The sequence below is a fragment of the Amphimedon queenslandica genome, unplaced genomic scaffold (genome assembly GCF_000090795.2).
Source record: "Amphimedon queenslandica unplaced genomic scaffold, v1.1 AMPQUscaffold_13375, whole genome shotgun sequence".
NCBI classification, from domain to species: domain Eukaryota; kingdom Metazoa; phylum Porifera; class Demospongiae; order Haplosclerida; family Niphatidae; genus Amphimedon; species Amphimedon queenslandica.
The window spans coordinates 64,887-90,161 of NW_003546389.1; the positions used below are offsets into that span (position 1 = coordinate 64,887).

The 25,275-nt window shown below is 35.9% G+C and overlaps 8 protein-coding genes across 10 annotated transcripts in view; 2 read left to right on the top strand and 6 right to left on the bottom strand.

The window, feature by feature from the left end:
* Nucleotides 1-408: 408 nt before the first annotated feature.
* LOC100635441 (cell cycle checkpoint protein RAD17-like) lies at nucleotides 409-3,933 on the bottom strand. The gene is made up of 18 exons (XM_019997300.1): nucleotides 3,825-3,933; nucleotides 3,593-3,776; nucleotides 3,498-3,550; nucleotides 3,376-3,444; nucleotides 3,179-3,326; nucleotides 2,959-3,128; nucleotides 2,849-2,901; nucleotides 2,662-2,787; nucleotides 2,409-2,617; nucleotides 2,236-2,367; nucleotides 2,115-2,191; nucleotides 1,977-2,069; nucleotides 1,561-1,623; nucleotides 1,370-1,501; nucleotides 1,164-1,224; nucleotides 985-1,065; nucleotides 851-902; nucleotides 409-804 (listed from the first exon to the last, which is right to left on the bottom strand). Exons 1-18 carry the CDS (start codon nucleotides 3,831-3,833, stop codon nucleotides 576-578), a joined length of 1,941 nt encoding a protein of 646 aa, XP_019852859.1. The 5' UTR covers nucleotides 3,834-3,933; the 3' UTR covers nucleotides 409-575.
* An 11-nt stretch (nucleotides 3,934-3,944) lies between these two features.
* On the bottom strand, nucleotides 3,945-6,354 carry LOC100635567 (acyl-lipid (8-3)-desaturase-like). Its single transcript, XM_011405975.2, has 14 exons — nucleotides 6,224-6,354; nucleotides 6,054-6,172; nucleotides 5,906-5,971; nucleotides 5,747-5,807; nucleotides 5,436-5,513; nucleotides 5,290-5,384; nucleotides 5,136-5,232; nucleotides 5,021-5,083; nucleotides 4,880-4,969; nucleotides 4,771-4,825; nucleotides 4,604-4,722; nucleotides 4,465-4,545; nucleotides 4,375-4,415; nucleotides 3,945-4,258 (listed from the first exon to the last, which is right to left on the bottom strand). The coding sequence occupies exons 1-14, from the start codon at nucleotides 6,323-6,325 to the stop codon at nucleotides 3,976-3,978; spliced, it is 1,350 nt and encodes a 449-aa protein (XP_011404277.2). The 5' UTR covers nucleotides 6,326-6,354; the 3' UTR covers nucleotides 3,945-3,975.
* A 69-nt stretch (nucleotides 6,355-6,423) lies between these two features.
* LOC100635693 (acyl-lipid (8-3)-desaturase-like) lies at nucleotides 6,424-13,013 on the bottom strand. Of its 3 annotated transcripts, none has more exons than XM_019997303.1 (14): nucleotides 12,824-13,013; nucleotides 8,723-8,841; nucleotides 8,604-8,669; nucleotides 8,492-8,552; nucleotides 8,360-8,437; nucleotides 7,939-8,039; nucleotides 7,785-7,881; nucleotides 7,651-7,713; nucleotides 7,397-7,489; nucleotides 7,274-7,328; nucleotides 7,081-7,199; nucleotides 6,939-7,019; nucleotides 6,848-6,891; nucleotides 6,424-6,793 (listed from the first exon to the last, which is right to left on the bottom strand). In XM_019997303.1, exons 1-14 carry the CDS (start codon nucleotides 12,950-12,952, stop codon nucleotides 6,520-6,522), a joined length of 1,380 nt encoding a protein of 459 aa, XP_019852862.1. In that variant the 5' UTR covers nucleotides 12,953-13,013; the 3' UTR covers nucleotides 6,424-6,519. The 3 variants fall into 3 exon arrangements, with proteins under 3 accessions (XP_019852862.1, XP_019852861.1, XP_019852860.1); XM_019997302.1 differs by lacking the exons at nucleotides 6,848-6,891; nucleotides 6,939-7,019; nucleotides 7,081-7,199; ... (7 more) ...; nucleotides 8,604-8,669; nucleotides 8,723-8,841 and adding exons at nucleotides 10,431-10,471; nucleotides 10,516-10,596; nucleotides 10,989-11,107; ... (7 more) ...; nucleotides 12,455-12,520; nucleotides 12,651-12,769; XM_019997301.1 differs by lacking the exons at nucleotides 6,424-6,793; nucleotides 6,848-6,891; nucleotides 6,939-7,019; ... (8 more) ...; nucleotides 8,604-8,669; nucleotides 8,723-8,841 and adding exons at nucleotides 9,961-10,322; nucleotides 10,431-10,471; nucleotides 10,516-10,596; ... (8 more) ...; nucleotides 12,455-12,520; nucleotides 12,651-12,769.
* On the bottom strand, nucleotides 9,026-9,604 carry LOC100635820 (copper homeostasis protein cutC homolog). Its single transcript, XM_019997310.1, has one exon. It carries the CDS (start codon nucleotides 9,576-9,578, stop codon nucleotides 9,123-9,125), a length of 456 nt encoding a protein of 151 aa, XP_019852869.1. The 5' UTR covers nucleotides 9,579-9,604; the 3' UTR covers nucleotides 9,026-9,122.
* Nucleotides 13,014-13,380: 367 nt separating the features above from the next.
* LOC105312944 (uncharacterized) lies at nucleotides 13,381-16,844 on the top strand. The gene is made up of 12 exons (XM_011405978.2): nucleotides 13,381-13,477; nucleotides 13,530-13,574; nucleotides 14,109-14,540; nucleotides 14,742-14,853; nucleotides 14,908-15,011; nucleotides 15,085-15,261; nucleotides 15,324-15,380; nucleotides 15,483-15,597; nucleotides 15,766-15,869; nucleotides 16,180-16,323; nucleotides 16,427-16,464; nucleotides 16,645-16,844. The coding sequence occupies exons 1-12, from the start codon at nucleotides 13,463-13,465 to the stop codon at nucleotides 16,658-16,660; spliced, it is 1,359 nt and encodes a 452-aa protein (XP_011404280.2). The 5' UTR covers nucleotides 13,381-13,462; the 3' UTR covers nucleotides 16,661-16,844.
* Nucleotides 16,845-16,936: 92 nt separating this feature from the next.
* On the bottom strand, nucleotides 16,937-21,316 carry LOC100636076 (lysyl oxidase homolog 2-like). Its single transcript, XM_003386976.3, has 6 exons — nucleotides 20,326-21,316; nucleotides 19,920-20,128; nucleotides 19,562-19,706; nucleotides 19,128-19,419; nucleotides 17,201-17,833; nucleotides 16,937-17,105 (listed from the first exon to the last, which is right to left on the bottom strand). Exons 1-6 carry the CDS (start codon nucleotides 21,250-21,252, stop codon nucleotides 17,095-17,097), a joined length of 2,217 nt encoding a protein of 738 aa, XP_003387024.1. The 5' UTR covers nucleotides 21,253-21,316; the 3' UTR covers nucleotides 16,937-17,094.
* Nucleotides 21,317-21,391: 75 nt separating this feature from the next.
* On the bottom strand, nucleotides 21,392-24,362 carry LOC100636203 (lysyl oxidase homolog 4-like). Its single transcript, XM_003386977.3, has 6 exons — nucleotides 23,366-24,362; nucleotides 22,999-23,207; nucleotides 22,797-22,944; nucleotides 22,389-22,680; nucleotides 21,650-22,282; nucleotides 21,392-21,585 (listed from the first exon to the last, which is right to left on the bottom strand). The coding sequence occupies exons 1-6, from the start codon at nucleotides 24,341-24,343 to the stop codon at nucleotides 21,578-21,580; spliced, it is 2,268 nt and encodes a 755-aa protein (XP_003387025.1). The 5' UTR covers nucleotides 24,344-24,362; the 3' UTR covers nucleotides 21,392-21,577.
* A 79-nt stretch (nucleotides 24,363-24,441) lies between these two features.
* LOC105312945 (spindle assembly abnormal protein 6 homolog) overlaps nucleotides 24,442-25,275 on the top strand; it is a 5,910-nt gene continuing 5,076 nt past the window's right edge. Inside the window, exons 1-4 of the mRNA XM_011405979.2 lie at nucleotides 24,442-24,541; nucleotides 24,595-24,655; nucleotides 24,796-24,875; nucleotides 24,927-25,031. Of these exons, the coding sequence (XP_011404281.1) occupies nucleotides 24,480-24,541; nucleotides 24,595-24,655; nucleotides 24,796-24,875; nucleotides 24,927-25,031 (308 nt within the window). The 5' untranslated portion in view covers nucleotides 24,442-24,479. The remainder of the gene's footprint in view (nucleotides 24,542-24,594; nucleotides 24,656-24,795; nucleotides 24,876-24,926; nucleotides 25,032-25,275) is intronic.

Consider the following 25,275-nt stretch of genomic DNA (forward strand, 5'->3'; position numbering starts at 1 on the left):
ACTAGTTATTATTATTATTGTTGTATTATTATTATTATTATTATTATTAATTGTTGTATTATGCTGCCATTGATCTTTATTATAATTAATTTTGGAAACTATAATATTAAACAGAAGGAAGCTGAATTGAAATTTATAGTAAATAATAATTACTTTTTTATTTCCTGTTCTTGTTAACACCTCAAAGTGTGAAAAAAGGTGTGAGCAAGAAAAGAAAGTAAACTATTTTTTAAATTTATTTGTATATTTTAATTTATTTTATTTGAATTTTTAGTATATACTTTTTACTTCCTGTTTTTTTTAACACCCCAAAGTGTAAAAAAGGTGCGAACAAGAAAAGGAAGTAAACTATTTTTATATTTATTTGTATCAAATAAATTCTTTATTAAGAAATTTAATTTTTACAGCTTTTACAACAAAAATTATCGATATTACTCCTCCAATAGTAAGAGCGAGAATTACATTATTATTGTGAGTAAAAGTTGCATTTAGTGTAAATGAAAAATGTTTTTTAATGATGACTCTGATTATAATAATACTAATAATAATTAATACACTAATAATAATAATAATAATCACCAATCTTCATCATCAAAATCTTCAATACATTCATGATCATCATCATGATCATAGTCACTATCATTATTGTTAGTTATTCCTCCAGTCCGTAGCTGTGAACTAGTAAGAACAGGCTCTTCTCTTTCCAACGGTCGCTCAATTAAAGGGGTGTGGCTTCCCATCTCTAACGAGGAGGTGTGGCTTGAATCACCCCCAAACTCTGTCTCGCCCAATTTAGAAAAACCTCTATTTAAAAACAAATAATAATAATTTCATTTTTCGTTGAGTTTACCTTTTAAAATTTGTTTTGAAATCTGTAATGGTATGAAGCAGATTCGCTTGACCTATATTATTATTATTATTATTATTATTATTATTATTAATGAGATCATAATTATGTCACATGAGTATCACACGACTACTGACTGGGGTTTCTCAATGGTTTATTCATTAGTGATATAAATGGTAATATTTCTGTCTGTAGCTCAATGGGTAACCATAAATGAGCTGTAAATAAGAGAAAGAGGAGAGAGGAGGAGAAAGAAGAAAGGAGGGAGAGAGAGAGAGAGATGTGATATCATGTGATAACTATAGAACTAACATACAGTGTGGTGATGCTCCAAGATGCAGAAACAAGTCACGAGAAGAAGTACAATTATCTTCAAACTATAAAATATGAAAAATACAACTAATGACACAAGAATTAATAATGTACATGTACATATACATCCCTCGTTGCTTGTTGATGTGTATACATTGTGTTGGGCATTAATTGGAGTAAACAAGGACTCAAAGTTTTAGTGCTAATTACTTTTCTCCAGACTGTACTCCACATTGGTTTATGCAGTGGTCTCCATCTCCCACTACTTATCTCATTATTAGCAAACATTAGTCCACGACAGCAAACTGATGAGCTACAGGATTCTAAGCATCGTCTATCAACCTAATATGCATGTAAAAGAACATGTAAAATAAGATAGGGTAGTATGGGTAGTTGGGTACCTGTGATTCAGTCCATGATGAGGAGAATATATCAGAATCACTAATGTACTCTAGAGCAACTGACTAGAGAAAAAAAATAATTTTTGTACCAAATGTACTTTTAAAATGTTATTATTATTATATGACAATGGAACTAATGGGTTTTTACTTGTCACGGATTTTGTGACAATCGGACTAATGGGTTTTTGCTCGTCACAGATTTCGTGACAATGGCCAAATTCACCAAAATTGAAAAGGAGAGAATTCACCATTTCTATAATGCTTCCTGATACATTAGGTTGCATAGAAAGTTTGAGCTGATTCCGATTAAAATTGGATTTTAAAAGAATTTTTAAAGTTGCTAAAAAATCAGGTCAAAAGTAACAATTGAGAATCCTCAAATTTCTATTGATTTCGGACAGTAAATGCACACTCACCACGTCTTCTATCCTCTCAAAGAAGTCAAGGTAGTTCTGGTGAAGATACAAATTAAATAAATCACTTCTCATGTTGACTGACTCGATAACAATCTATTAATAATCGTCATAGCAACTCGTTAAATAAACTCCACCCACCTCAGGCTCTACTAATAATTCCCCTCTTCTATTTACAGAGAAAGGGGCAGAGTCAGTCACACCCTCAGTACTGCTTCCTAGTGTTACTAAAAATAGCAATGTTACTAATAATAGAACATACTTTTACAATAGAGTATCTTTCCAAGTGCTTTAAATAGAAACATCGAGCAATCTCGACCACCCAACTCAGCCGAACTTTTGACCACACCCATTTCTCCAGGATCTTTCCATCTCAAATTATCGTTGTTGGAACCTATTGTGCAATAATGGTAACCATAGCAACACTAGCCACACCTCTCAGACAGGTAAACTGTAACATGTTAACGGCCGATCTTATGTCGCCGCTAGACTTCACAGCAATGCTTTCTATGACTTCCTTATTTGGTAATAAAGTGGGCATGGTTTTTAAACGATGTCTACCACTCTCCTTTAGAGATTTAAATTCGGTCTCGACTATTCTATTTAATGCCCTCACCATGTTAGTATGGGCGACAGGATTGAAGCTAAAAGAGAGAAAATATTTAAAATGTGTTTTATAGATACTAACTGAATATGATGAATATCTAATTGTGATACTATAAGTGATGGGAATAGTCTTGATGAGCTACCGATGGAACTGGACTGACTATCAGATACAATAAAAACCAACGGGTAATGGAAATATCTCATACTCCTGTAGAGAGAAAGAGAGAGAGAGAGGAGATAAATAAATAATTAAATAAATAGATTATTACTTTAATAAATGATGTAATTGCGACGGATCTCTTAACAAAGCATTTGGTAAATCCTAAAATATATTTAATAAAAATTAAAATAAAATATACATACATGCACATACAAATACCTCAATGAGTATAATCTTATTCTTTCTCTCTCCTTTCCCTCCAGTAGCTGAAGTAGCCTCAGATGAAGTGGTGGTGAAATTAAGTGATGGATACCTGTTCCCACGTAGCAGGAAATTTTGAAACTGTTTCGTCTGAGACTCTTGAAACTCGTAATCCTGGAACTGAGAGTCTGAGAGTATGGGAATCAAATATATCCACTAAGCCCCTCCCCTTACTTACATCTATCGACCACACCCACTTGAGGAACATCAAAAGGGTTGGACCACTCTGTTACTGATACCCCTAGTTCTTGTGTGATGGAACGTACTGTTGCTGTTTTTCCACAACCACTTGGACCTGTTAGTAATAAAATTGGACACTGTGTCTTCTGAAAAGAAAAATATTACTAATAATCATTTATTTTTTAAAGTGTTTACATTAGATAAGGCAGAGTCAATCCATTGCTGCACTTCAGTTAGCTTCTTCTTATGAACGGCAAGATCAGCCTGTATCAGAATCAGTATCAATATATCAATATCAGTGTTAAGAGATCAGTTACCGTTGATTTTGGTGAATATTTTACATTCCAAGCTGTTTCAGAATCACCGCTAGCTAAAAATATAATAAAATTAATGCGTGGCCATATTACAATACCTGTTAATAGTGTTTTATCATTTTGAGACGTTTTTCTAGTAAGAGGTGTGGTCTTTCTCCTCTTTGAAGTGCTCGGATATTTCCTAAGTGTGCTGCCCCCAGTTCTCTTCCTATTAGTGACCTTTGATGAGGTCAGGCCTACAGAAAGATCACTATCAAGGTCAGTTACCCAGTCTGATAGGCTCTAGGGACAGAGAAATGATATAAAATACTTGTTAAAAACATTCTTTACCTTTTTCATGATGTACCCACGTGTTCACGTGTTCACAAATCACTATATTTGTAGTGGGCGTGGTAACAGACACGCCTTTTTAATGAGCCCCACCCTAGCCCTCAGCAATTTTTAATTTTTAAAAACTCTGCTAAAAAATGATTTTGTTTATTTATTGTTCTTTATTGTATTGTGTTGCAGCTGGTTCTTGTCCCATTTTAAACAAGAAAATTAAATGTTCCTTCACAACAGTGAGAAAGCTGGTCTCACAATTATACTGAATACCAAACTCTTTACAAGTATCCCGTACAATAGGAGTAATGATGGGATAATAGGACTGGAGTACATCAGGAAACAAATGGTGAGCTACTTGATGATTGAGAGCACCAGTTAATAATGTACACAGCAATGAATCAGTAGCATAATCCTTAGTAGTTAATACTTGATACTCAGCCCTGTAATGCAATGAAAAAAATAATTTTTTTAAATTGAAGGCAACTTTGCTGAAAGCTGCTATGCAACTTCTTGTTGCATGAACAGGTTTTCAGTAAATTTGCTTGGTAGTTCATACCATTTTTTATCATTGGTTTCATCTGGCTGTATTTCAGCTAACTATATTAGAGAAAAGAATGCATTTTGAATTCTGTGGTTTATTACTTACATCAGTGTTCACATGATTCACTACAGTTATTAGAGCTGTTATGAATCCATAAACTAGCTCGTATATAAAGTGATACAATATCTATGGGATCACATGATAGTCACATGATAGTCGCATGATAGTCACATGTTCAGCTTACCAGTGTCTTCAGTGGCATGATCATCATTGGTATGAACAGTACTAGTGAGAAATGGAGGAACTTGGCAACGTAGAACTTTATTAGTTGAAAGGTACTTGGAGGGTTCATCCTTATGGTACCTGAATATCAAATGAAAAATAATAAATTAATATATTATGGTAGCAGACCTTTCTGCAGTGATAAAATATCACTAAAGTCTTGCATTTTCATTTTGATAGCAAGCTATATATGTGCATGAACAGCAACAAATAATGTCTTTAATTATTTGATGCTCACAAAGCAATATAGCATTGGCATGTATATATACTGCAGACGGTATCTTTTAATCCAGTTTTGCTTGTGTTTAATCCTCCAAAAATCAATATCCTGAGAATAAAAGAGTATTAAAAACTATTACATGATACTTTACTCTTTTACATTAGTTTTAGTATCAGGATCCACTCCATTAACATTAGTGTAATTATGGTGTCCATAAGTGTGCTAGGAATACAGCAATAATTATTAGCTGAATGTATGTTTTATAGTGCTCTACTTGATATGTCCAGCAATACATTGAAAATCCACCCATCACAACAGTTATGAATCCACCAACCTTCCATATCCATGGCTTGTGTGTAATAGCAAAGTGGCTACACCAAATATTCACAGAATTAACACAGTATGCATATTTATAGCAAGAGTAATACCTCAAGTCGTGACCAAAATTAAATAGAACAAAACAGCTGCACCAACCAAGAGCAAAAGAGCATGCAACACCAAGCCATGAGTCATGATATCTTAACTATTAATGATAGATAGGAGATGAGAGTTTCAAAATCAATTTCATACTTACCATTCCATACCATGAGCTCACCCAAAAGAACAAGAAAAACAGGTATAGAGAAAACATTCTGTAATCTATTTTAGGATCCTATGATTATGAAATTTAAACAATCAGTTGTAACTCAGATGTAATTTTGTGGCAAAAAATTTTGGAGTAACTGTAAATATTTTAGCCAACATAGAACATTAAAAACTAATCTACCAGTACTAATTATTATTATAATAACACTCCCACACAGGTATGTGGTGTGGTCCACATTTTTGCAAAAATAAAATTATTGTAAAAGTTGTGTCATTATAATAGTTATAGTATTGGCTTACAATATTAAGGGATTTGAAATGCTCTTTAACTCTTTTCTTTAGCACAGGATAAAACTGAGTCCTAGAGTGGAGAGAAAGAGTGAAAAGGAGGGAGGGAGAGAAAGACAGATAAGCAGAGAGAAAGGTAGAGTAGAGTTCCTTTAATTAACTTGCACATACTTGTCTTCAGCATATACAGGCATTTCATTGTCAATCAGCTCACCGACATAATATTTCTCAAGTACCCTAAACAGCAAATTGAAAATAACAAGCAAACACCATAAATGATAAACAAAGCAAAAACAAACTGTTTTCAGTTAGGGCATACTTCATTGTTTGTGGTTGATGATAGACATTGAATAAGTGTGTTATATCATGACCAGCTCCTAACATGATCTGATCAACACCTCCAGGATGAGATGATACAAAACTACTAACATCATAAACCTATGAGGACAAAGAAGAAAGAGATATGAGAGAGGGGGAGGGAGTTTTTACTTTTCCGTTGTGAGCAACGTGAGCATTCTCTCGCTTGTTTAGAGCACTCAGTTCTTTCCATGTGAAGTGCTTGACTGCTCCAAGAGGCTCAGGGCTACCCATATTCTCTACAAATAAATGATCTCCTTTCTATTCCTTAATAGAGGTGCGAATGAAGCAAATTTGCATATTGAGCCACGCCCTTCATTTGAAACAAGAGATGCGTGGGTGGAAAAGGTCACAAAGCACACAAAAATAAGGAAAAAAAATAACATTAGCAAAATACAGAAGAGTTAATTCAGTAGCTGGTGCAGTATTTACTGGACCTTGAGCTGGGTAGGTTCCTGTCCCATTCTAAACAAATATTTCAAATGCTCCCATAGAGCCTTAGGCAGACTGGCTTCACAATTATACTGAATACCAAATTCTTTACAAGTATCCCGCACAATAGGAGTAATGATGGGATAATAGGACTGTAGTACATCAGGAAACAAATGGTGAGCTACTTGATGATTGAGAGCACCAGTTAATAATGTACACAGCAATGAATCAGTATCGTAATCTTTAGTAGTTAATACTTGATACTCAGCCCTGTAATGCAACATGATAATGAAGATTAGGCCATGCAGTAAATATATTTCTTACCATTTAATATCCTTAGCTTCCTCTGGCTTAATCATTTCATGCAACTAGACAAAGGAGAAGCAATAAGAAGATACATTAGTTGAGTACTTACATCAGTATTAACATGATTTATATTAATGATAATAGCAAGTATAAATCCATATACCAACTCATACAGTAAGTGCAGCATTACCTAAATAAAAAGTAAAAAGAAATACTTAATTGCTACAGTCAAGTATCATAAGTACACTCACCATTGAGCTAAATGACATATACATCAGTGGTACAAATATCAGTAATACAACATGAAGCAGTTTAATCACAATGAATTCAATTATTTGGAAAGTACTAAGTGGATTCATACTTATAGGACCTATAATAGAAGAAAATTTTATACCACAAGATAGGTAAAATTTCGACTGACAGTCACAACAAAATTTTATTAACCTTTTCTAAGTGTTACTACATCAAAGCAGTCTTGTATTTTCATCTTCATTGTAAGCTATATGCATGCATGCACACAGTCATAAAGTTATTTCTTATAATTCAGTTCATTATTATTTTGCATACGAGTGAATAAAGTACTGGCATGTATATGTACTGCAATCGGAAAGTCCTGATCCACTTCTGTCTTTCTTTTAACCTATACACATCATTATGATCCTGCAAAAAGAGAAAAAAAAGAGAGAAAGAGAGAGAGAAAGAGAGAGAGAAAGAGAGAGAGAAAGAGAGAGAGAGAGAGGAGGAGGAGAGAAAGAAAGAGCAAGAGAGAGGAGAGAAAGAGAGTGGCATATAGCTCTAAATAGTTGTCATTTTTCTCTTACAGTTGTATACACATCTGGATCAACGCCATCAACACTAGTATAGCTATGATGACCAAAAATATGCTGCCAGAGAGAAAAAGAGAGACAGAGGAAGAAAAGAAAGGGATAAAAGACTTGAAACAGGCTCAACTAACTTGATAAGTCCAGCAGTACATTGAGAGGCCACTGGTCACTTGTCCTACAATCCTAACAGCCCTCCACACCCAAGGGCTGTGGGTAACTGCAAAATGACTTTTAAAATATCATAATAATAAAATAAAAATAAATGTCTTTATTGTTATTTCTCACCTCACATCGTGGCCAATCAAAAAGATAACACAAGCACTAATCCAACCTAAAACAACTGTGCTAGCAATACTAAGCAACCAAGACTCTGCCCACCATTTCAACTATACATAAATACATAAAACATACATAAATACATACATACATGCATAAAGAAAAAGTGTACATGTACAAAAATTCCCAATGCAAGTACACTTTGTGAAGTCCACCCTTGGAAAAGCATTTAAACCACAATTGTCAATGACAATAGTGAAGGAAGCATCATACAATTAGATAATAATGAAAGGAAGTTGATACTGATGATGTGGTTGATAGCTAGTCAGGCACTGCCAATAGTATTTACCAATGCTACTGGATGTTGCATTTGATTACCATGGAGAATTATCATTTATGATTGTCAGTACAAATAGGCTACACAACTCACCATTCCATACAGTGATCCCCACCAGGTAATGAACACCATCAGGTATAAAGCAAACATTCTATAGTCAAACTTTGGATCCTGTAAATAATAATTTCAATTTTATATATATAATGTTTTTTTTATTGGTTATACTATGTTAAGAGAATTCAGTTTCTCTTTAACTCTCTTTTTAAGCGTTGGATAAAACTGTGTCCTACGATTGAAAAAAAAATTAAATAATAAAAATTTTATAAGTTGTACATACTTGTCTTCAGCATATACAGGCATTTCATTGTCAATCAGTTCGCCGACATAATATTTCTCAAGTACCCTAAACAATAAACAATAACAATTCCATGCACTTAATGGTCTTGTCTTCATTACTTCAGTATCTTTGGTTGATGGTAGGTATTAAACAGTTGAGTTATATCATGACCAGCTCCAATCATAATCTGATCAATACCTCCAGGATGAGATAAAACAAAGCCACTAACATCATAAACCTAAGGGCAAATAAAAGGGTGAGAGAGGGGGGATGGAGGTGTTACTTTTCCTTTATAAGCAACGTGAGCATTCTCTCGCCTATTTAAAGTCCTTAGCTCTCTGTAGGTGAACTTTTTGTATGCTTCTCCAGGATCTGGAGACCCCATCTTGAATTGAAGCCAGAAGTAAGGGTTGTGGAATATAGAATAAAATAGGCGGGTATGCGAAAACCACGTGTTTTAATCAAACGCGTAGGTGCATGCATAGTTGCGTAAGTGAGCTGAAAAAAAAAGCAAAATTATCATGTATTTTCATTCCAAATTCTTTTGCTAATGTTAACTAGATTGAGTACTGTGTTAGCCTCAGTCTCTTTGTAAGCATAATCAGGACTCAGTCCCATTCTCAAACTATCGTTCCTATGCTCCATTCTTGATTCTTTCCAAGCTCCAGAACCAGATCCATGAAATTCCCTGAGCTCTGGCAGCTCTTTTAATATCAGCTCAAGATTATCAGGTGTAATGCCTCCTCCAGGCATCACAATGATACGACCAGCTCCCATCGAAGTTAGCTCTGAAATGAGGGGTAGTCCTTTTATAGCTGAAGGTTGTCCCCCGCTAGTTAGAACTCTTGAAAAACCCAGTTCTATAATGTCCTCGAGCGATGTCTTGGGATTTAAGGAGACATCAATGGCTCTGTGAAATGTGACTGGGAGAGGATTAGCAATATCTAAGAGAAAGAAAGAGAGAGAATGTTGCATCTGATGGCATTTAAATTATTTTTAGTTTTTTACCCAACAAACTTTTGCAATTGTCTTTATCAATGCATGTGACCACTTGGACTTAGAATACCAAACACAAAACCTTCCGCCCCCTCATTTTTAAATATCTCAATATCCTCCCTCATGACCTCCAGCTCGTGTTCCGAATAACAAAAATCCCCCGGACGAGGTCTGATCATAACGAATATTGGTAGAGAGGGGACTGATTTCTTTACTCTTTTATACAGACCCAGTGATGGGGTTAGTCCTCCTTCCTGAAGGTTAGAGCACAGCTCGAGACGAGAGGCTTTGCCTTTATCAGCATTTATGGCAGATTGCACACTATCGACACAAACCTCCATTTTTGATCTAGTTAATAAAATTAATAACGAGCCACACCCACTTACGTGGGCGCTGCGCTGGTTTAAAAAAATGACAATGAATGATGAAATTAAAATTAAAAAGTCTTTTCAATGAGTTTTAGTCTCAGCCGGTTCTTGTCCCATTTTAAATAAAAAAGTTAAATGTTCTTTTATAGCAACGAATAGACTGGCTTCACAATTATACTGAATACCAAATTCTTTACAAGTATCCCGTACAATAGGAGTAATGATGGGATAATAGGACTGGAGTACATCAGGAAACAAATGGTGAGCTACTTGATGATTGAGAGTACCAGTTAATAATGTACACAGTAATGAATCAGTATCGTAATCCTTAGTAGTTAATACTTGATACTCAGCCCTGGAATGGAATGTACAGTCATTCTTACAATACTTATCTGTGCAGCAAATTTTATTAATTACAATAGAAATGATTGTGGCAAAGGACAATAAAGGAATTGCTTCTTACCAGGATTTATTCTGTAATGCAATATCTTCTGATAATGATACCTACAGAAATGTAATTTTAAATTCTAAATCATTATTATTATTACTTTAGTTGTAAGGTGTGAGAGCTGTGCCAGTAGTAAGATCCAGTGCCCCAGCACTACTTGATATATCAAATTATACAGGAGCTATTGGTTATATAAAAAAGGAATATTTATATGCAGAGTTTCCCACAGTTTAGCATGGTACTCTTGTTCAATGAATTTTGACAAAATACAGGGCATTTTGTCAAAAATTTAAAGGAGTAAGTTTTTAATTTTTTTGATACATGTACATGTTCTGATGCTGTGTAGTTTGAAATTTTATGAATTCTAAAAGTTGCTCCAAAATTTTCTTCTGATTCACATATACATGTACTTATGTTATTTGTCAAGTTGAAGCTGATTCCAATCAAAATTGGATTTTTATTAGTTACTCCAAAAGCCATGTATTACATATTGCAGTTCATAAACATAATTATACTGTTTAGCTCACTTAGCATGCTTTGTGGAAAACCATGCTTGTGTATAATAATAGTTACCATTGATGTTAATGACATATAAAACAGTGGCACAATCAACCTCATGGTGTGATGGAATATTTTCATGAAATAAAACTCTCTCCTTTGATAAGTACTGGGTGGATTTAACCGTATACGACCTAACATAGGGAAGAAATAGCAACTGATTCTAGTCCTTATTGCAATACCTATCTCAAGGTTCTTCATGACTACAAAATCCTGAACATTCATTATAACGCTGTACTATATGCAATGCAAAATAATGTAATTTTAATGATGCATAAAAATCTCTTACAAATGTATAAATAAACAATGGCATGTACAAATGTTGATACTCATAGCGTTTGAACCACGACTGCTTGTGTTTTAGCCTCCATACTTCCTTTTTCTAAATAATAATAATAATAATAAAATCTAGAAGGAAGAAAGTTTATTAATTCTTACCATAACTTGTGTCCTACAATCGGGATCAGCTATGTCAACATTGGTGTATATATGATGACCACAAGTGTGCTGTTATTATTATTATTATTATTATTATTATTATTATTATTAAATTGCATATAATTAAGCTTAATGGCTTACTCTATACATCCAGCAGTACATAGATAATCCCGTCACACACTGCACTATTATTCGAGCTATTCTCCATACCATGGGGCTGTGAGTTATGCAGCAATGACTACAAAATGAGAGTTATACTAAAAACCTTAAGGCTAGTTTACAATATTATGCTAGTTCTGACATTACGTTGACGCTGGAATAGAATCTGGTTCTATTCTAGCAGAAAGCGTGCGTCAAAAGGTCAAATCTCCCACGCTTTTGATTACAAATTGACGGCACGCTGGCCTAACGTTTTATTGTAACCAGCCTTTATACTAGCAAATGTACCTAGCATCATGAAACATAGAATAAAAGGAGAGCCCTGTAAAGATGCCCAAAGCAGCCGAAGAGAAAATGCCTCTTAGCCAATAAGAGTCACCACTAATGAGCTAGGGAAAGTAAATAATGATGATTGATGATGATGATGATACTTACCATGCTGTACCAAGTAAGGGCACAAAAGGAGCAGTAAGTAAAATATAATAAAAACATCTTGTAGTCAAATTTAGTGTCCTATAAAGGTGATATAAGTTGAATAATATTCACATAATTACAGTATAGTACAGTGCAAACTACTATAGTCTACGTGTTGCTAATTTGCTATTGTAGCAACATTCTAATTTGATTTTGTATCCAAGTATAGAAATCTGTTCTATTTTTAGCACAAGATCAAAGTAAAAAATGTTGCTAGTAACATGTTTCCTGCTGCTCCTTTTCTAAAACTAGTACTAATCAATTATGCTATTACAATTTGTAGCGATTTAAATTTCTCCTTGACTCTTTTCTTAAGCGTAGAGTAAAACTGGTTCCTGGAAAAAATAACAGTAATAATAATAATAATAATAATAATAATAATAATAATAATAAAGAATTATATTAATTACTTTTCCTCTGGATAAGTAACAAATTCAACATCAGTCAATTCTCCAACGTAATACTTTTCAAGAAATCTAAAATATATCAAAAATAATTAATAAAATCCACATACAAAATTACAATAATTTCACTTCACATGTTTAACTTGCTTGTATCGTAATTACATGAAATTGCATCATGTTTTATTGCTATGTTATATCGTACTTGATTGTCTGTGGTTGATGGTAGACATCAAATAAGTGTGTTATATCCCGACCAGCTCCCATCATGATCTGATCAACACCTCCAGGATGAGATGATACAAAACTACTAACATCATAAACCTAAGGCCGACAAAGAAGAAAGATAAGAGAGAGAGAGAGAGAGGGAGATCTTACTTTTCCTTTATAAGCAACGTGAACATTCTCTGGCTTGTTAAGAGCGCTCAATTCTTTCCATGTAAACTTTTTATGCAACTTGTCTTGACTGGTTTGATCAGCATTCGTTTCACTAGAGCCTGTAGGCATTGCCTTTACGCCGTTTGAATTCTTAAATGAGCAGATGAACAAAGAACAGGGCTGCTTCGATGCTTACTTAATTAAAGTTCCTCGACAACATTTAATTATACATGAATAAATTTGTTTCGTCAAAATAATAATTATTATAAATCACCTTGATCAGGCCTGAAACCAGGCCTGATATCAGACATGGATCATGGATTTTGGGCAATCAGTCAAGATTTAATCATGAAATCAGCCATGATACAATCATGATACACATCTCTGTACTGGATCAGGCTAGAGCAACGGATATGATCAGCAATGATACCTGTCAAGTCTGTACCAGTACTGATATCAGACTTGATTTATTAATTTTGGGTAACATTTCTGAATCAGGCCTGATTCAAACTTAATCTATTACGTGGGCGTGTACATATTCAATATAGCCACGCCCTCATACAACATTATTCATTAATTTGCCCTCAGTGAGTGATTCAGCACTTGACTTCAGAGTAAAGCAAAGGTGAAGCAACTCAAATGGCGTATCAAGTAGTAAGCGGCTCCTTATCTCTTTATTTTAAGCTGTCCCTCACTCTTCCTCTAGGACCAGTTAGCAGGACAAGTAGGACAGATGAACGTGGAAGCATCAGTAAGATCAGAGAGAAAGAGAGAGAGAGAGCAAGAGATTATGTATACATAAAACAAGTAACTGTGATTGTAATGATGATATGGCTCATTTAACTTCATTATGCATGCATTATGTTATTTATACATGTACATGTACAAGCATTTAAACTAAGCATTTTATACATGAGCATTTATACTGGATCAGGCCAGACTGACTTTAGCAATGATAACCAATAGGGTTGTACCAGTACTGATATCAAGCTTCAGTCATTAATTTTGGACAACATTTTGAATCAGGCTTGAAGATATTTGGCTGTATACATTTATGTTTGTTTGTTCTTAATGTTCTTGTCTAGTCATTGCCCCTTACCTTAAATGGTAGCAATCATGTGACATCACATGCAACATTAACTGGAACTAAAATACAGCTTTATTCTCGGCTTTATTATAGTAGAGAGATCATTGTTAGGTATTTAATTAGTGAAAGTTCACACATAATACTATTAAACAAAATTGATAATTTATATGTCATGACAACCTTTTATCCTTTTTTCAGGCTCCTCCTCTTCCTCCCCCTCAAGGTTATGTACCCCCGGCTCAAGCTTACCCCCCTCCCCCCGGGGGCCAAACCCCGCCCATGCAAGGGGGCTATGCTCCGCCTCCTCAAGGAGGACAACCTCCACCCGGTCAAGGCTACTTTCCGCCCACTCAAGGATATCCTCAACCTACTCCAGGGTATGCTCCACCCCCTCAAGGATATGCCCCACCCACTCAAGGATATGCTCCACCTCCTCAGCAAGGCTATGAGCCGCCACCCCAGTATACACCTAGTTACCAGCCCACTCAGGGATTACCGCCCCCTCAGGGAATGCCACCCCCTCAAGGATTACCGCCCCCTCAGGGAATGCCGCCCCCTCAAGGATTACCGCCCCCTCAGGGACCACCTCCTCAAGTATTTTCCGGATTTCCAACTGGCTTCCTTGTCACAGTAAGTATTGTAAAATTCCTTATTAAACTCTCTCTCTCGCTCTCCTCTCTTTCTCTCTCTCTCCCTCTCTTTCTCTCTCTCCCTCTCTCTCTCTCTCTCTCCCCCCCTCTCTCTCTCTCCCCCCCTCTCTCTCTCTCCCCCCCTCTCTCTCTCTCTCTTCTCCCTTCCCCTCTCTCTCTCTCTCCCTCTCCCTTTTCCCAGGATGCTTTCAAGGCTGGTAATACAGTGCAGCTGATTGCTAGGAGTAATGGTAATCCTGTTGGAGTAGTGAATGGAGACATATGTGCCAGGGGCAATTTCAGCAAAACCGATTGTAAGTGTTGTACTTGCTTTGTAGCTAATGGACCTTATCTGTATGTACTTATAGCTAGTTGGGATGTTAGCATTGCTTCAAACAATGGTGTCGTGTTTACGAATGTCAATTGGAAAGGAATGCATATTGCAATAAGGGGCAAGAGCCTAACTGCTAAGGTATGGATTAATGTTAAAATAGACTCCACTTAATTTATTTTTAAAAACGATTTTATTGATATCCTCCATACAGGGTAGCAATGATAAGCACTGTCCACTTAAAGTTCATGTCTTGCCTGATAATTACATTTATCTTGAGAGTCTCCATCAGCCTGGTACTTACGTTGGGTTTGATCAGAGAGGGAACCCCAGGAAACCAAAAGAACTGGCTCCGTCTGAGGTCGATGCCCAGTTCTTTGTCCGTATATTGGTATGTGAAGCTATCTCCTAATTAAATACCATTTTAATTTTATTTTAAAAAAATAATTTTAGCGTCAGAAACACTTGAGCTATGACATTAAGAATCCAGGTGGAGGAGCATCAGTTTTTGTAAGAACTGATGCAAAGTTGATTTCTATATTTTACTATGCCCTCTCTCTCTCCCTCCCTCTCTCTCCCTCCCTCCTTCTTTCCCCCCTCTCTCTCCTTTAGACTCGTATCCCTGATATGTCTGTAGTACAATTCTTTGTCAGTGGACATGAGAAATATCTCTCCATTAATTCTGCTGGTGCTGTACTGACCACTGCTAATCCTAATGATGATACAAGTAACCAACAACAACAACAACAAATATTGTTATTGTTGTGCTTGTTATTACAATGTGTCTGTGTTGTTTTTTTTATGTTCGCAGTGTTGCCTGTCATTTCAATTGTACTTTCATTATTATTATTATTATTATTATTATCATTATTATTATTTTTTTTACTTTCTTTAGCATTCTTTTATTGGAAGGATCGTGGAATGGGCATCGTGTCTTTGCAGAGCTACAAGTTTCAAGGTTATCGATTCAGGGTGTCGGGAAATGCCATCATTGCCAAGGTATTATTATGAAAGAGAAAATAACACAAATAATAAGTGATTATTAATATTACTGATTTATTATTATTGTTGTTATTATTATTATTATTATTATTATTATTATTAAAAACAGAAAGAGCACTTAGATGTAGGATGAACAAAAATTAGCGAAGAGAAATAAAATAAAATAAAATAAGCAGAAATAAATATTATTATTTATTACTATTATTATTCTAATTTTAATTGTATAATTAGAAAACACATACACTTAGATGTAGAAAAAAGAATTATTATTATTAATTACTATTATTAATAATTTCTTTGTTCCTAGGGTGATCCCGATCTAAACAGTGATTTCCGAGTTAAAGAGAACAGCGATGGTACAGTTACTTTTGAATCGGTTGTGAATCCAGCCATGTCTCTGGGTATTGCAATTGGTAGTACAGCAGTTACCAGTCTCTCTGCTAACCTAATGGTAAGTGTAATTAATTTATACACGCAATAATAATAATAATGTGTATAACTAGACCTAAAAATCTTTTTGATATTTTACCATTATTTTACTTTTCTCATTGCAGAATATCCAGCAGTATGGCAGGAACACTACTGTCACTAAGTAAGTGTATTGATAATTAATCATCATTATTAATAATTATGATTAAAAGCATGTATGTATCATAGCTGGTAACATCTATAATATAGTATAATGCTGCGTTTACACTACATAAATGGGCCAAAGTGTGTAGTCATTATCCATTTGATCAACTTCTATTTTCATTTTCTACATTTCTTTTAGATCTAGAATAATTTGAAGACCATTACCAAGTGATACCAAGAAAATAATAACAACTTAAAGAGCTGTTGAAATTAAATTTATTAATTGGTAGCTAGTTAATTGTGATCCTTTTATATTAACTGTAATTTTAACATTATCGATGTTTTTGTTTTTTGTTCTGTAAGGCCAAATTTATTTGATAATAATAACAATCAGATTAATTTATAGTATCCAAAGGCTGTTTTTAAAGAGCAGTCAAGTTTTGATGCCTGTGGCATTTTTGAAGATGAGGAGTAGTTCAGTGTTACCCACCAACAAGTTTTTGTGATTGCAAATAATAGCAATTGTCAAAAAAGTAGCAATATAAAAATATTTATAGAAATGACAGTCAAAATCAAAAAAAATAATTTTCTCATCTCATGTAATTAAAGATGTTAAACAGTATGAAAATTACAGTTTTGTTCCTACTTCTCAAATGTGATCTATAACAAGAGAGAGGGAGGGAGAGAGAGAGAGAGAGGGAGGAAGTGAAAGAGAGGGAGGGAAAGATAATTGAAGGTTAAAGTCGGTAGCTTACCAGAGTGAGAACACTTTCCAACTTTAAGTTGATATAAATTACTCATATATTCAACCTCGCACTGTATGACGTTATTCCTGTAATCACTCTCCCCCACACCTGCTTCTTCATTCACTATCTGTCTTACGATGTATTCCCCTGGTGACAGATCAGTGATATCAATCCACTGACAATCAAGATGGCTCCCGTAGAGATCCCCACAGTTCTTAGAAATTCCCTGATTACCAGTCGAGCAGCGATAATACATGTAGGCCCCAAGACCTCGACACGTGCTGTCTTCAAGGCAGAAGCTAGCTTTGTGGCCCTCGGCGACTTTTTCTCCATCTTTATTCAAAACGTCATAGCTAATGAAGGCCTCAAAAGAGTGATAGTGCTGATGACAGGTGTGCCATTCCCATTCAGAAGACGGGAGGCTCGGGAGGAATTGAGAAGTCCCATAGTTCATAGTTAAACTATCAAATCTTAACAGGCGACGGATATGATAGAGGTTATCAGCATGTCTGTAGGCGCTGCTTGATAGGCACTGCTCCTCTAAAGCACAGGTGAGGTAGTACATTGGTATCAGGTGTACGTATGGATAGGACCTAAGAGACCTTTCAAACTGGTCCACCATTGGAACCAAATCAGGGAGACCTAAGAATTGATTAATAATAATAATGAATGATTAATTAATTTAAAAACCATGGGCTATAGCCTTGGGTATTTTTCAGAATTTTGGCATTTTCTTAAAATGGCCGTAACTCGAAAAATATTTGTCGGAATCAGCTCAAACTTGCTACATAGCATAAGGACATTAATATGTATCAGAAAATGTAATAAAAATTTGGGGTGATTTCGGAGCCATTTTTTGGGAAAAACCATGAGCTTTCAGAATTTTGGCGTTTTCTTAAAATGGCCATAACTTGAAAAATATTTGTCGGAATTAGCTCAAACTTGCTACACAGCATAAGGACATTAATATGTATCAGAAAATGTAATAAAAATTTGGGGTGATTTCAGAGCCATTTTTTGGGAAAAACCATGAGCTATAGCCTTGGGTATTTTTCAGAATTTTGGCGTTTTCTTAAAATGGCCGTAACTCGAAAAATATTTGTCGGAATTAGCTCAAACTTGCTACACAGCATAAGGACATTAATATGCATCAGAAAATGTAATAAAAATTTGGGGTGATTTCGGAGCCATTTTTTGGAAAAAACCATGGGCTATAGCCTTGGGTATTTTTTAGAATTTTGGCGTTTTCTTAAAATGGCCGTAACTCAAAAAATATTTGTCGGAATCAGCTCAAACTTGCTACATAGCATAAGGACATCAATATGTATCAGAAAATGTAATAAAAATTTGGGGTGATTTCGGAGCCATTTTTTGGAAAAAACCATGGGCTATAGCCTTGGGTATTTTTTAGAATTTTGGCATTTTTTTAAAATGGCTGTAACTTTAAAAATATTTGTCAGAATCAGCTCAAACTTGCTACATAGCATAAGGACATCAATATGTATCAGAAAATGTAATAAAAATTTGAGGTGATTTCGGAGATATTTTTTGAAAAAAACCATGGGCTATAGCCTTGGGTATTTTTCAGAATTTTGGTGTTTTCTTAAAATGGCCATAACTCGAAAAATATTTGTCGGAATTAGCTCAAACTTGCTACACAGCATAAGGACATCAATATGTATCAGAAAATGTAATAAAAATTTGGGGTGATTTCGGAACCATTTTTTGGAAAAAACCATGGGCTATCTATAGCTTTGGGTTTTTTTTTTCAAAAATTGGCTATTTTTAAAAATGCTCAAAAATTTTTGTCAAAATCAGTTCAAGCTTTTTACATCACAAAAACAAACCAGTAATTAAGAAATTCCAATTCCCACACACACATTCTCATGCATGTTCAAACATATCCCATTCCTTACATATTCTCATTCCAACTCACCTTGAGCACATTCAATACTCGTATAATCAAAACAAAAAGTCCTTGTAATACTTTCCCTGCATTCTGACGAGTGAAGCTCATCTCCCGTGCAGTTATATTGAGCTGAATAGGAAAGACCAAGATACGACAAGTCCGTTATTGGTCCAAAACTTGCTGCCAACTCCCCAGATATGTCCCGACACAAGACGTGGGCCTCCGTGTACTTCAATTTATTATCAAAGCACAACCGGCCCCAGCCAAGGGGGCCGTTAACTTCAATCATAGTCTCAGACCCAGTAGTAGCAAAACGAACCTAAAAAATAACGATAGAAGTAATTATATGGATTTTATCATTATTTGTTATTGTTTATTGCATGCACAGTAGTACTCGAGGGGTCCGACACTCTCCGGAATTTGAACCTGTGTCGGACCCCTCAGTAGTACTCTTGTTCTACCTCAGGCTCTTTATTGCAGGCTGGCATGCCACATTCCACTCCTACATCTCCAGAGTGAAATACACAATAGCTGTGAGCATCACGCCGAAGTAAACCACCAGTATTACTAGAGCAGTCTGATAAGATATCCTCATTCCCATTACACCTGGAAATTGCAAAATTTGAAATAATAATAATAATAATAATAATAATAATAATAATAATAATAATAATAACAATAATAATAATAATAATAATAATAATAATAATAATAATAATAATAATAATAATAATAATAATAATAATAATAATAATAATAATAATAATAACAATAATAATAATAATAATGATAATGATGATGATGATAAGTTTTGTTCACCTTAGTCCACTAAAGTGGGTAGTGGCTGAACTTCGTCCAAATTGTGAGCGAGTGAACACAGCTTCAGCATAGCCGAAACCAAGATTACGACAGACAACGTTAGCATCCTTAACGTCCCAACTAAGATCACAAATTGAGCCCCAGACCCCTCCTACCTTCACCTCTACCCGTCCTTTCCAAGGGACTGGACCACCGCGAAGCCTATACAGCTGCAAAAAAATAAAGTGATTGCTAAAGATCACAATAGTTTCGTATGTATTTGGGCGTGGCTCACTGCTATAGACAAGGCTCTAATTTGTAATTAATACCTTGAGCTAATAGTAGCTCCACTCCCAGCTGATATCAATAACGTTTGTAATATAATATATTCATGTTTACATTTTTAACTGAACACAAAAAGCCTTACCTCTCTACTGCTATTAGTGTAGTTGTAATTCTCACAATCGGCAATCCTAGTGGAATCATGAAGGCACTGTATTGTAGCCACATTAAGAGCTGATGACTGCTTCACAGCATAAGATGTAATTATACAATCATCGATAGAAGTCTCACTCCCAATGCAAGCCAACCCTTCAGTAACTGTCTTTGACAAGCGATCATTGAAATTTCTTATTGCTGCACAGCGAGCTGCATTACGTGGCCGACCACATCTTCTCCGTGGGAAAATCTCATCAATGCTCGGTATTGGTCCAGCTCTAGGATACCCCAATTGGTTGCAAACCACTTGAGCTGATGCTTGGTCCCAGTCACTACTTGGTATGGGATACCAAGAATTATTGACCAGTCTCTCAACGATACCAATCTGTGCTACTTCTGTTTCGTTATTGCATGTAGTCGACGGAAGGCTACATGTATTTATGCATGTACCTAGGCCGTAGTCAGATTCTGGGCAGGCTATTCGAACTGAGGTAACGTTTGGTTTTGGAAGACTCGGTTTTGAGAATTTGCAAATAACTGCGACGTCTTCATAATGCACACAGTCGTTCAGTCCCCAACCATTAAAAGGACAGTCCCCTAATTTTTTCTCGTCTCCCTTGCATTCCAGGCCGTCCATTAGTATATCTCCTGTCCCTGGACTGAAACGTGAACTTGCAAGCCCCGTCGTCTCGGTTCTCTCCGCTCCGTCATTATAGCCTAGCTGTCTGCAGGCTACAGCACCATCTACTATGGTGAACCTGTCATCGCAAACCGTTCCCCAAGCACCAAAAAAGAACACTTCCAGCCTTCCTTCAAAAGGCAAGGTGGAACCGACCAGTCTTACGTCCCCGGGTTTCTGTCCATTCACAACCAAAGAGCTAAGAATCAAAAAGAATAGAAACTGGAAGCACAGCATAGTCCTTATTAGGTGAGTGATGTTATAATCATTGGTCTTTTATTAAGTTGTTGCTGGTTTAACGTCTAGACTCTGGAGGCTTTATTGTGTGCTACATGGCGCAGGCTTAGCCGGCTAAAAATATTATTAATCAAACTTATAAACTTGTGGTTAATTAGCACATCACAAATTATAAAACATAATACAAAATAAAATATTAAATAATAATTATTTTTTAGAACAATATTCTGCAGCTTAGAGTCGACTATGCTAACACTAAAATACTAATGACGCATGCAAACTGAAGAATGATAATAATAACAATTATTATTTAAAAGTTTTTTCTTTAGTGGTCTGCAAAAAAAAAGAAAGAGAGAAAGAGCATAATTATTAATAATAAAATGTCATTATAACTAACCTGAATGTGTGCAGTTGCTCACAATAAAAGGAAAGCTATCACCTCTGAAGAAAATCTCGCACTGAATAACGTTATTTTTACTATCGCTCTCGCCAACTAAATTATCTGCATTCACAATCTGTCTCACAATATAATTCCTATTTATAGGTAGATCAGTAATATCGATCCACTGACAGTCGAGATGACGTGCGTACAAATCCCCACAGTTAACAGAGATACCTTGCCTCCCAGTCGAACAGCGATAGCTACTGTAGCCGCCAAAATCACACATGCTGTCTTCGAGACAAAAGCTAGCCTTGTGACCCTCCGCGACCTTCTCTCCAGCTCTGTTTAGTACATCGTAATGAATAAAGGCCTCAAATGAGTGATAGTGTTGATGACAGGCGTGCCACTCCCATTCATGAGGCTCAAGGTTCGGCAAGAAAGTTGCTGTACCGTAGTTCATCGTCAGACTATCGAAACGGAGGAGTCTGCGGATATGAGAAGGATTATTAGCGTGCTGGTGAGCACTGGACGAGAGACAATTTTCTTCCAAGGCACACGAGAGGTAGAACATTGGAGTAGGAGACGTGTAGGCAAAGCTCTCGAGAGAAGACTGGAACTTTTTTAAATTAGGAACCAAATCAGGCATGCCTATGCATAGAAAAATAAATAACAAAAAAATAAAATAAATAAAAATAAAATAAAATATAAATAAATAAAAATAAATAAATAAATAATATTTATTTGTTAATCTTACCAGCAGTGCAGTCTATCCTTGTGTAATTAATGCAAGAGCTGGTTCTAAATGTTCTCCTACATTCCGAAGTGCTTATCTCGTCTCCAGTGCATTTAAACTCTACAACATAAGACCTTCCCCTGTATTGAGGGTCCTTTATTGGTATGTAGCGTGCTGCCAACTCATCCGAGACTTCCCGACACATCACGTGGGCCTCGTTGTAAGTGGAGATGCTGCTAAAGCAGAGTCTGCCCCAACCGGATGGACCCTTCACTTCAGTGAATTTATCAACACCAGTACCTGTGAATCGGACCTATGAAATTAATAAGAAATAAAACCATGATTACTAGCACAATATATCTATTTATAATATTATTCTATTTATGGTAACATGAAGAGTAATGTTTTTTTCTATTTTTAGTAACACACTTCTTTCTCTTTAGGACAAAATTGGGGTATATTGCACTCAACGGCGGCATCACCGGAGTGCTGGTAGCAATAAGAGTTAATTTCCCTAGGAAGCTGTGCCCCTGTAGTCCTAGTACACTGTGACAGCATTTGCTCTGTGCCTGTGCATCTATCAATAAAATTGAAATAAATTTAAAAATTTAATTTTAATAATCAATCTTACTTCAATCCACTAAAATGAACAGAGTCTGAAGCTCGCCCGTAAAACGAGCGAGTTTCCACTTTCTTTGCAGTTCCAAATCCAAGATTACGACAGACAATGTCAGCATCGTTAAGATCCCAGAAAAGGTCACAGATAGAGCCCCAGACTCCTCCTACCTTCACCTCTACTCGTCCCTTCCAAGGCACTGGGCCACCGCGAAGCCTATACAGCTGCAAAAGTGCAAATGAAAATATAAGTAACAAAATGGCGATAGACTAAATATACATTATTTAATAAAAGAACTGCTAAATTGATTTTGACTACCTGATGTTTACCACACATTCACATTAAAAATAATAAAATTATTATTTTATCATTATTTTCTTACTTCTTTGTTGTTTTGATTCCGATCTTTGCATTTCTCTGTCCTCAAATCATCGAAATAGCATTGAACAGTAGCAACACTCGCCGGAGAAGAAGGATTGATGTTATACGACTGGAAGTAACAGTCATTTAACTTATTCTCTCCTCCTGTGCAAGTGAGTCCTTCAGTTACAGTCCGAGAGAGTCGATCGTTGAAATCATTAATGGAGTCGCATTGAGCCGAGGTGTGACTATTGCTGCATGATTTGGTTGGAAAGATACGATTGATATTTGGGGAAGGACCGGCCCTTGGATAACCAAGCTGGCCACAAACCACCTTGGCTGCATTAACGTTCCAATTTTTGCGAGGGATCGGATACCATTTGCCATCTATTAGCATTTCGACAACTCCGATAATAGCGGGGCGTCTTGGATCAGGTGCACGGCAAGCAGATGTATAAGTACTGCAGTTATTGCATTCTCCTAGACGATAGTTAGGACCAGGGCAGGTCACTCTTACATTGTTATCTGAGAGAGTAGGTAGTGATGTAGATGGAGGTAGAGTCGGTGCAGTATATTTGCATATGATTGCAACGTCCTCGTAATGCCTGCAGTCGTGTATCCCCCAGCCATTGAAGGAACATTGGCTGAGCTTCTCTTCAGAGCCTCTGCAGCTTACGCCGTCCATCCATATCTCGCCTGTACCTGAAGCAAACTCGTTGCTGAACCCAGTTGTTATGACACGATCGGACCCGCCGCTGAATCCAAGCTCTCTGCAAACAACGTCTGCGTCTGGTTTCTGGAATCGATCATCACAAACAGTGCCCCAGGAGCCTCTGTAGTAGACCTCTAGTCTCCCTTGATAGGGTAGTGTGCCTTGTAAACGGATTGTTCCGTCACTGGGTCGATCCTGTGTCTTCACACATTGTATAACAAGGCAGAAAGCAACTGCCTTTAAAAGTAGTAAACCTGAGTTTAATGTATTTGAGCCTAAAGGCAGCATTTTTTAGAGCTAGCAATAGTAGAATGGACTCTTGCTTTCTTCTAGCTTCCATTTTATAATAATTTTCTTAATAACTATTAATAACTAGTGTGCCACTTTTAATAATTTTAATAACTAAAAAGGCGGGAAGTTAAATATGGAGGTTCTTTTTGAGAAACCCTTACCAGTGACAGTGAAGAAAGGAGACAGAGAGGAATGGTATTTAAGAATTTATCTACTCCTAAACATGCTTCTTTTTCTCTTTTTTTTAGCCAATCAAACGTAGGCATTACAATTCTTTTTAATACTATTACAAGTCCAATCAGCAAAAAGGTAGAGAACATTAGAAGTTAACTAACTTATTAATAGTACTAATTTCTACGAACTTTTTTATCTGATACGATGCAGGTATCAAAAGGGTGGAGACTATTAACTTATTTATTATTTTAATCATTATACATTTGTATTTTTAGGAATTAATTGTTCGTTTGACAGATGAAAAGGATCCATTCTTTTTATATACTTTGACTATTAATGAGGACGACTTCCAACAGTGAGTTTCATTTAAAGATATTTTAGCATTTTTATTTCTTAAATTTTTAAGGCTCAAGGCACAGCAGGGTCTTTTGGTAGATTTTGCAACTTTTCCTCAAAAATTTATTGACTTACTCCAGCTGTGTTTAGGAGAAGCAGATCAAGAATCACCCAAGTAAGAGAGAGAGGGAGGGAGGGAGAGAGAGGGTGGGAGAGAGAGAGAGGGAGAGGGAGGGAGGGAGGGAGAGAGAGGGAGAGAGAGAGAGAGAGAGAGAGAGAGAGAAAGGAGGGAGGGACAATAGTCCATTATGTTCTATTATATAATTATAGTATTAATTTATTTATTAATTAACTCATTAATCGTCTCTCTCTTTATAAACATGTTTTTGTATCCCAGTCCCTCTAATAGATATTTAGTC